General features: G+C 40.9%; 1 protein-coding gene across 3 annotated transcripts in view; it reads right to left on the bottom strand.

Annotated features, from left to right (window-relative positions):
- vezf1b (vascular endothelial zinc finger 1b) overlaps positions 1–10,221 on the bottom strand; it is a 25,177-nt gene extending 14,956 nt beyond the window's left edge. For all 3 annotated transcript variants that reach the window (XM_050056093.1, XM_050056102.1, XM_050056107.1), the window contains exons 1-2: positions 10,094–10,221; positions 3,760–4,514 (exon numbers count right to left, since the gene is read on the bottom strand). In XM_050056093.1, coding sequence (XP_049912050.1) covers positions 3,760–4,514; positions 10,094–10,126 — 788 coding nt within the window. In that variant the 5' untranslated portion in view covers positions 10,127–10,221. The remainder of the gene's footprint in view (positions 1–3,759; positions 4,515–10,093) is intronic.
- Positions 10,222–10,720: the final 499 nt, after the last annotated feature.

The raw sequence follows: 10,720 nt of genomic DNA, 5'->3' as shown, positions 1-10,720 counted from the left end.
TGCAATATGATTATCTTATATAATGTTATTACTATCCTAAAACATTCTCCAGGTCCTCTGAAACTCTGCAGGACTTAAGCCTCTTTCACACAGAGCTTTCGCGGCGCCCACCGCGGGGTAGGGCGCAGAGGACAGGATTTGGGGAAGTACAGGCTCGTTCAGGAGCTACAGCTCCATGGTGACCGCTTCCGGGTCTACTTCAGGCTCTTCTCTGCTATTGGACGAGCGGCGCTGAGGTGTCGTCACAGCACGTTGCGGTGAAATAAAAAAAAAATTCAATTCGAGTGCAGGCTGGCGGCGCGCAGACGCCACGACATGCGCCCCCTCGCGCCGCGGTGGCACATACACAATGAATGGGTTCGTCGGCGGAGGTCTGCGCTTTGCGCGCTCTGTGTGAAAAGGGCTTTATTTCCACCCTGCCCAGCAGTGGTACCGTGGCGAACGGTCCCTAAAGGCCTCTTTGCTCTGGCTGTCCCATTGTTTGTCTATGGAGAGGGCAGCAACGCCTGACAAAGCCGCACCGCTACCCTTGGCGTCGCGCACCGCTCTGATTTTACGCCCGAGCGCTGCGCTCAGAGTTGAAATTATTTGAACTACGGGGAGAACGGAGCAGGCCTGGTCCATCTCCTCCACACTTTGACTTAGGCTATTTCCACGCTGCCGACAGTGGGACTTATATTCATTATGCCGACAGTGGCTTGGAAAACCGCCCATAACCGTGTCATACGGGGAAGAGGGAAGGCGGCTGGAGTTCCTCCAACATTTGCGGTTAGATTATCATATTTTTTTATTGACAAAAATATAGGCTGCTTCGGCTGATTTTTTCATGCGCACGTGTGCCTCTAAATTTTTTTTACAGTTCGCACACACCTATTTTTAGTCACAAATGCAAGTGAAACGCATTTACAAGCAGCATCATATAAGAATAAAATACTCTGGGAATACGACAAACACGAGGGCTCACCTCAGACGTTATCATCTAGAGATGGAGTTAGCCGCTGATGACCAAGCTAATGCTAAACCTGCTCCACCAAAACATCAACCAACTTTGGACACACTTAAATTGACAAAACTACCCTCCAACTCTGAGAGAGCTAAAAAAAAACAAAAACAAAAAAACAACAACACAGTTCATCACCTACGTCACGTGCAACATCTGCGTCCATAAAGCATTGTTGAAAACAAAGGCTTTTATTACATGCTAAAAACACTGGAACCCAGGTATGTGATTCCATCCTGAAATTTTTTCACAAATACACCCATACCCAAGCTCTACAGAGAAGTGAAGCATAAAGTTGAGGAATCTTTTAGAACAGCAGGAAGGGTGGCATTAACTTGGGACGCCTGGACTTTCATATGATGATTCGTGATTCATATGTGACTGTATCGGCACATTATCTCACAGAGACTGCTGTCTCACGTTCTCCACACTAGAGAAGTATATGAAAGTCACAGCGGAGCAAACATTGCCGATATCCTGCAAAATGCAGCACAAGAATGGGGTATTGCTGACAAAAATCTGTGACTAGGGCTGGGCGATATGGCTGAAAAATGTATCACGATATAAGTGTTTCATATCAGTCGATATCGATAATTATTGAATTTTTTAAAACCTATTTGAAATAAGGACCAGAAGAAAAAAATGTTAAATTTAAACACTTTTATTTTAAATGTAACCTTTCCTCAGTAATGAACAAACGAACACAGGGGAAAAAGAGGTCAACATAACCATGAAAAACAGTCAAATAAATAAATATACTGGTTAATTATAAAATCCGAAGTACTGCCAAACTGGCGAACTGACCTTTCCTAGACAGAGTCTACTGTATATTAACACTTAAAATAACATGTGTACAGATGTGAAGCCCTGACTGTATCTGACTGAGCCTTAATGAAAGCTGTTGTCTTGTATTTTTTTTCCTCTGAAAATATTAACCTTATAGTCAGACACAGTTTATTCAGCCTGTGTAGTTGAGGGGACAGGTCAAGATGATATGATGCTGATTTACAGGAGAATTCATATAAATGGAGGTTGAACCATGAACATAAACTACAGATCACCTGTAAAGCATTTTAATAAATTAATCTATCATATTTAAAACAACTGGAGACTGAGAACAAACTGATATATGAGTCTGATTATATTTGAATAAATCACCATCATTCCAGACAGGATGTTAGTGTGTCTGTGACTTCCTGTACAGACTGAAGGCTGCTGGAAACTGTCCGACTTCACCGCAGCTTTTTGTCACTGCCCCCCGCTGCGGCCGCCTGCTCTCGTCTCCTTTCCAGGCGAGGCGCAGTTCATCTCGAACGAGCCTATTTTCTCCTTTCACTGTTTTGTTATGAGTTGCAGACACGAGGCACGAAGGCGCAACCAAACATGAAACTGCTAGTGTGCGTCTCACTCAACAGGTTATTGGAACGTTACGTACGTTACAAGCAGTGAGTGAGTGAGTTTGTTCATGCGACCAAACTTGCTTAGCTGGGCCAGGAGCGCCGGGAGAGGCTGAAGCCCTCACTGGAACTGCATCCCCCAGAATGCCTTGCGGTTCAGGACGGTGATTTTCTTCCTGTTTTATTAGACGTTTTATCGAACGTATTTTCTATTGATATCGATCACGTGTCTATCGCAATAGATATCGTTATCGTTTTATCGCCCAGCCCTAGCTGTGACAGACAACTCTTCTAACATAGGTGTTGCCATTCACACCTGCATGTGAAGTGTTTCGTCTCACAGAGGCATTAAATCAGTTCAGTTTGTCAACTGTATGCAGCAGTTATGACAGGTTTTGTGACGGCGTTGGTTAGTCTGTCTGCTTTGCATCACATTTTGCTGCAATAAGAATGACTTAAGTCAGATGAACAGACTGAAAACTCTATCTTATAAGGAACAACTGATGTTGACAAAGTTTTCCTTTGGGGAAATAATTTGCAGTTAGAAAAAAGGAATAAGTATCAATATATCTTAATATATTTTAACACAATACTCAGCATATCGCAATAATATTTTATTGTGACCTAAGCATCGTAATAATAATAACTAGAGGCACTTTATCTGAGTATTTCCATTTTGTGCTACTTTATACTTCTCAACCACTATTTCATAAGGACAATATTTTAATCCACTACAGTCCTGTTACAGCTATAGTTACTGAATAGTTTACAGATCAATTTGACACATAAAATATATAAGTTAAATTGAAATGTTATTTGTACATTTTAAAAATGTCCATCTTAAATGAAATGTTTTTCCTCTATCACCTACAAATGGCTAAAAAGTGACAGTGAACAAGCAGTAAGGCGTGGGACTACTTCTCTCAGGATGGGGATGTAGTTGTCTGCCACTTCCTGCATAGCGAAGGGATCTAGCAAATCCAGTCATTTGTTCATTTCTAGAATTGATTGATAGTAATATTCTTAAATAAAGTTATATGTTTAAGAGAGCAACACTCTGAGTATCTTTGAATGGTCATATCGGTGCAAAATCAGTGCACAATCCTAGCAGAAAAGATCTATTTTCATTTCAGTTAATAAACATTCCCTATATCAGCCACCATATCAGTTATCGGTGAATTAAATCGGTATCAGTTTCAAAAAGCCCATATTGGTTGGGCTCGTCTAGACCCATGCAAGCAGTCTTTGCTCTCGTGTCTATCTTTTGACATGGTAGGCATTTTTAAAAAATCAACAAATACGCTGCCTTAAAATAGTGTTTTCATGCACCTTATAAAAAGTTCAGAAATGATGTCCACATACCTGGAGAAGCCCTTCCCACAAACAGAGCAGATATAAGGCTTGTGAACTCCACCATCATGGGAGCGAACATGGTATGTCATGCGATCCTTCCTCTTGAATCTCTGCTGGCAGATGGGACACTCAAACGGCTTCTCATCAGAGTGCGACAGCTTGTGGCGGTTGAGGTGGTACACATCTCTGAAGGCCTTACCACACATGTCGCACCCATGATTCTTTTTCACTGGTTTGGGGGGCTTCTTAGGGATACTCTGCTGCTGTTGGTGTTGCATTGGGGTCATGATGCTGGTGCCTGTGGATGTTGACGTGGTGGCTGTTGTCAGGATACCAGCTACAGTAGTAATGTATGAAGGGTTTCCGCTGTTCTCACGTGGTACAGTGGATATGAGCGGCACCATGGTTGGAGCTGTTTGTGTCTTCTTAGGCCGCGAAACCATCTTAATGCCAGTGTGGCAAGACTCGTGCCGCCGGAGATGGTAGCTGTCCCGGAAAGCCTTGTTGCAGTAGCCACAGATGAAGGGTGTCTTTGATTTGGGTTCCTTTTTGACCACGGCAACTGGAGGCCCTCCACCACCTCCTCCCCCAGTCCCACTAGCCACATTGTCTTTAAGAAGTTCTGCAGCACTGACGGGGGGTTTCTGGTCCAAGGGAATGGGCAGCACCGGTTTCTGATCAGGTGGCTCCGTTCCAGAACTGAGCAAAGGCAAGAGGCTGTTCCCGGCTACTTGGTGCTGGTGATGCAGAGCCTCATTGGCTTGCTGTAATGAGAAAGATAGAGCCATGTAAAATAATGTTAATACACATTCTCAAATCACATCTGAAGCAAACGATCAACAGAGTGGGAAAGGTTGACATATAAAATATTGGCCATGATGACAGCAGAAATACTACTTTTAGTATATTGATTTCAATATACTCCTCTTTCCTCAAAACAAAATAAAAGAAACCATCAAATGAAACAAGTGATGCAAGCCATTAAGCTGTTAAACTGACTCTAATTTTACAATTTACAAATTTTAATGAAGGCTGTGGTCTTTATCATGTGAGAATATGTAAATTAAGACTGCACTTCTGCTATTGCATTTCTCTCTTTTTTTTAGCTTATTTTTTCAGCATTTCAGCTTTATTTTAAAGTGACAGACAGGAAAGGCAGGGTAAATACAGGGGATGACATGAAGCAAAGGGCCCAGGCCACACTCGAAACCAGGGCCTCTGCTGTAAGGACTCAGCCTTAATGGTACATGATCTACTTGGTGAGCTACATTGCTTTTCTATGTGCAAAACATATGGAGCATGGGGATTGCCAAATAGTATTTCAGGGAATAAAGTCCATACTATGATATGCTATAAATTCATATTGGCAAAGGAAACACTATCAGTGGTGTTTTTTGCAGTTAAAGTTAATACAGTCAAACGTTCCTGAGGTTAAGTCCTAACTTTTCTGAAGGGCTGCATGTTAGACTGCACTGCACTTAAAGAGGCAACAGATAGGATTCGTTTTTTTTTTTTAGCTTGACGCCACCTAGTGTCAGTGGTGCTGCGTCGCACTGTCGCAATGACCAAATTGACCGTGGGGATCACAGATAATCAATAGTATGACTCTATTAGACTCTCTAAATTAAATAAAATGTAGGCTGTAAAGCCACCAGTATACCTCTATGTATATAAGAATGAGAAGGTGTGTGGACACTATACTAAATAAGAGACCGAGCAACCAATGAGCTACCAAGGTAGGGTTTGTTGGGGGACAGTCCCTGCACTTAATTGCATTAGACTGTACAAGTGTACCTAATAAACCAGTAACTCGGTGGACTGTGCAATTTAACATACATTAAAAAGTTCTAAACATTTAACACAGCTAATGAAAATTTTTAGCATGATAACATTTTTGGCCATATCACACTGCCCTACATTTACCTTTTGTGCATGAACTGCAAATCACAATTAAATTGCTTTGGTGAAGGATGGTGGGGCAGGTGCTTTGCAGATGAATGCATAAAATGAGAAAATTGAGCTTTTGAAAAGCCAGAGTAACAAAATGATGTAGACAATAAAGAATTACACAATACACCAAATAAGTAAATAAAGCAATGACAGGGAAAGAAAGTGTAGCCTAACAGCAGTAAAAAAAAAAAAAAAAAAAGTGTATGGAGGACATCTTAAGTCTGCAGCTGCTGGCGAGCATTGTCCAATTGGTCATGGCAGATCCCCAGTGGGATAGGACGAACAGAAGGTGGGGGGGCTTGTATGAATATTTTGGGCAGGGAGAAAGCAGAGATTCACATTGTAACCACCAACTTTACAACAGGTCAACCCAGAGATGTGGCGATTGAGACAGCCTTGTTCCTTTCTGTAGTCAACACTGGGCAGGGTTAAAGACCTGACCCATGGCTTTTCAGGTTCAGCCAAGCATCCCAACCCGGTCAGCCAGAAGGGGGGTTGTGGTCTGAGGGGACCAGGATCCCAAGTGCTGCTTTTTTCCCACTGTGTTCTTTTATGAACGACAGAAATCCAAGCACTGATGCACTTATGGCCCTCAGGGGGGTGGGGGGGTTTACAGCTGCCGGCCACTTGCCTATGTAGTGAGGCCGGCCACGCTATGTGTTTTAGCATGGTGGAGAGAGCTAGGGGCCGTCACAGGTTGTCGACTCGCTTTTATATCTGCCACACTGTTGCAGTACTCACGCTACAATCATTACTGCAATTAGCATGTCTCCTAGCATATGTGTATGCAAGTCTAACAAATGGCCAAATGCTCCCTCTCTTTCTCAGCAAGAACAGGGAGAGCAGCCTGCTGTTCTATCACGCTGCTCTGATGATTTTGATACAAATCTGTTGTGAAGGGTGAGGTCCCTTCCAAGATAAATAGTACTGAAAAAGAGTTAGGAGCATGGAAATTAACAAGAAGAAGTACAAAAAAAACAAAACAAAGTCATTGTTTTTTTTCCTCTTTTTTCTCTGAAAGGATGAGTATTGCTTCACCATGACTGAGACCAATTCAATAGAATGCAATAATGATTTCCTTGAGATTTCTTATTTTAATGATTTTTTTTTTCAGTTTACTGCTTAGCACTGCAAAAGATGTTTGTTAAGAATATAAAAAATGCACAAAAAGAAGTAATCCCATCTCTACAAAAATATCTTACAGTATGGCAGCAGTTAAGGTATATAAACAGCAACATTTGTGAGGCAGTCTCCAGGGTACCATAGGCTGACAACAACTCCAACCCCTTCAAATCCCATCATAACAACGCCTAGCGAACAATATCAAGTGAAGTTTATCACAATGCTGCCTCATTAGATGCTTCATCACATGAGGTGAACCAAGTAGACCCTAAATAATAAGCCTCCTAATAGACTCCTTGTCTTCTTCACACCAACTCCAGGTATTCTGTTCATATCCGCCACTAAGCCAAACTGACACGGACACTAACCACTAACAGCAGCACCTCTTTAGCAGTGGAGCAAAGTAGCAGCCTACACATATGATGAGCGTTGCTATACAAGTATGACAGATGCCATAGCAACTGAAGCTTCATGAAATCAATTGCTGTGACTGTGAGTCTGTATGCCAGGGATACTCAACTTGCTTTGCCTGGTGGCCATTTTTTGCAAAACGACAAAAAGCTAGGGGCAGCAGCAGTTGCCGCAGCCATGCACTGGTTAGATGTAGGCAGGACGTGTCTAGGTTTTAAGGACATTCGAGGCTCAGCCCAGCCTGGGGGGATCCTCCCCTGGGACTTTTATTTTGATAAGCAAGCTTTATTTTGATGCTTTCTATGCACTCTGACACCTTATAGTACAAAACAATTCCAATGTGAATCAATCTGTTTTTATTGTAAATTAAAAATTGGTTGGGGGGCCACCCAGCAACCAGTCGTGGCTGGACCATGAGTTGAGTATCACTGGTCTATGCACAGTAACCCTGTGTCTTGCAGTCAGATTACCAGTCTGAAGTGTTAAAACATAACATTTCCAATTCAGATAGTTTAAAAATACATGTTGGATAAAAAAGAGAATAGTTTCTTATCTTACATTAACAGTTCTAATTTTTTTAATAGAATGGGGAATGAGCAGCAGAGCATTTCCAACACAAGAAACTCTCCCAGTTAAATGAGTACATACAAGAGGAGACCAGGTTAATACAACTTCAGTTGACTGAGACTTAATCTCATGTCTGAAAATTACGTCAGAAATGGCAACAAAAGTGATCAAATGCATGGAATAAAGTTAAAAATAAATAAATAAAAAACATTACCATTTAAGAATAACCAACAAGAACATTGTAACAATAGTGATACAACCAAACCCTGAAGATTAACAGGACATACTTTCTCAAAATTGGCCCACAGCACAAAGGGCATTACATGTTCGCAACTGTACAAAATCTGTCACTGTTTCCTCAAAAACTGAAGAGCCCTCTTCAGCCTCATCTCACGTACAGTATTTCTAACAAACTACAGCTGTGGTTAAACTTTTTATAAATTTGTTTTTTCCCCACTTGTAATTCACCCCACGAAATGCAGTTCTGATTCTGATCATCAAGCAAAAGCAGAAGATAAACGCAACATCATGACAGAGGTGTCAGGACCTGTCAAAGCTGCAAGACTGTGTACAAAACTTTCAGAAAGAGGTAACCAACAAGTTCTAGACAACAAACATCCAATCACACAGCCTCATGTTCTGCTGCCATGCCAGTAACATTCCCAGTGAAGTTAGGCTAGATGTTTAGTTTTACAGGGGTCCCTGGATAAATTGAGAATTTTATTTTTCTTACTGCAGACATGAGACATTAAAAAGTAAGATCTCACAGCTCTGGCTGCTACCTTTTCCATAGCCAACGGTAATGAGGCTCATGGGGACTGTAGAATTTTAAGGCCCAGATAAACAGCTGTTTCATGTGTGGTATGACACTATGAAACAAATGGGTTTATCAGGAACACAATTGAAATGTATAAACAGAAGGGACATAACTGAAGAAGACGCACAGTTTTCTGTGTTAATAATAATGTAATCAATAAAAGTAAAGCTTACTATGAGAACTTACTTACAGTACTTGCCAAAAACTTCAGAACAGTAGATGCATTTCACCTCTGATGTGCAAAACATGTAGGTATACTCTGTTGTCAATCAGCAGAAACAGTTTGTACAGACTGTCGTCATACAAGAAGCTACTGTATGTCAGCAGCACACTTAACAGAAACTCCAATGATACAATTGATAATTAAATACTGATTTAGTGACCAAATTCATAAATATCTAACGAACCCTAGTAATTTCCAAGTATGGTTTTGTAGATTAAGTACTTAGCATCTCTTTATTTTCATAAAGCCTTCGAACGATACACAGCGTTAACGTTACTTGCACGCCCATTAATATACAAGGCCATAAAAATATAATTTAACTTAACGTACTTGGCGTGCAGGATGTGTGTAAGTGAATGCTTTTCCACGATGCAGAAAAGTGAAAACAAGTTGAACATGCCATTAAAGTTTGTTTGTTTGTTTTTAAAACTGAAGGGACACATTAAACTTTATAGTGTACCTAGTGGCTGGCGTAAATAAACTGTTGGGTCAACGGTGATTGGAGATTAACTTGATGCACGTTGTTATTCGCAATCCGGCTCCAGATTTATGGTAAAATAAAAAAGTTTGGCGTCTTTGCTGCAGTTTAGTGTCTGCTGTCCGCGTGCTAGGTACCCTCCAATTTACAGTGTTAGCGTTAGCCAACTTCTTGTTAATAGACGAGTGTCTGATGTAACGTTCAGGCTATAAGAATCCCTTCAACTGCCTTTCATCATCAGATTTAAATTTACAACTCACAATAAATCACTGCTTGCCAATCATTGTGATCTGTATTGTGGCGAGGATTGCTCCGGTGAAGGCGAGTAAAGTATCCTAGTTAGCTGACACATTAGCCAATTACCTTAGCAAATGCATTAGCAATAGCTCGACCTACTAGCTAATTTGCTAACGCGCGCGCATCAACAGCAATGGCACCAGAAATGAGCTTCACGGTGATTTTGTGCGTCTTGAGACAAACCTCGCATTGTGATATGATGCAGAGTTTAACCAAAAGCAAAGAAGCGGCCTCGGATCCTCTCCGTAGTTCAGACAGCCGGGGGTCTCGGGTTCGATAAAGCTGGTTAGCAATTTGCTACAGCAACCCACACAGTGAAGCTAGCTAGCTGGCTAACGCTAACACCTTTGTTTTGCTTGGCTAACGTTAACCCTAACTCGTTTTATAAAGTGCTATACAAATATTTGTCAACAACATTTACGACATGTCAAAAACGTGTATGCAGTTTCTCAGACTACCGTTGTACTGTGCCACTTACTTGGAATAAAAACGTACTCCAGCTCGGTTCCATTGCAACACTTAGGCTAAAATCTGCAGGAAACCTACAAGGAATCTACAACAAAGCAGCTAAACATGGCAGCTACAACTTCCTGTAACCCCCAGGGCTGAACCAAGTGCACTGGACTTTTTTAGGATGACTAGATTTTACAAAAAATTAACCAAAGATATCCCCAGTTATAAAACAAACCGATTCCAAAAGATACTGCTGTCTGATTAATAATACTATGTTTTACGATAATTACGCGGTGCTCTTTCGATACAGATAAATATAATGAATGACGTAAGCATCTTATTATATCCCCAAAACATCAGTCAATCAGAAATCAGAAAATGATTTATTTGCGAAGTAGGTTTTCACTTGAAATTTGCTTTGTTTTTGGTGCATACATTAAACATACAATAAACATATTAAGAGGGATACAGATAAGGCAAAGTGCTGCAACACTCAACATGTTAAATATGGAATAGAAAAATTACAATGAGAAATGCAAAGATACTTTTAAAAAGTACTATAAAATGACAAATATGTACAATATAGCTGTTTCAGAATAAGCTATAGCCTATAAAATATTAAGTATCAGTTATATGAAAAGGAAAATCTAGC

Source organism: Epinephelus moara, chromosome 2 (assembly GCF_006386435.1).
Source record: "Epinephelus moara isolate mb chromosome 2, YSFRI_EMoa_1.0, whole genome shotgun sequence".
In the NCBI taxonomy this organism is placed as follows: Eukaryota; Metazoa; Chordata; class Actinopteri; order Perciformes; family Serranidae; genus Epinephelus; species Epinephelus moara.
The sequence above is the reverse complement of the archived record's forward strand: the minus strand, read 5'-3'. Positions and strand labels throughout refer to the sequence as shown.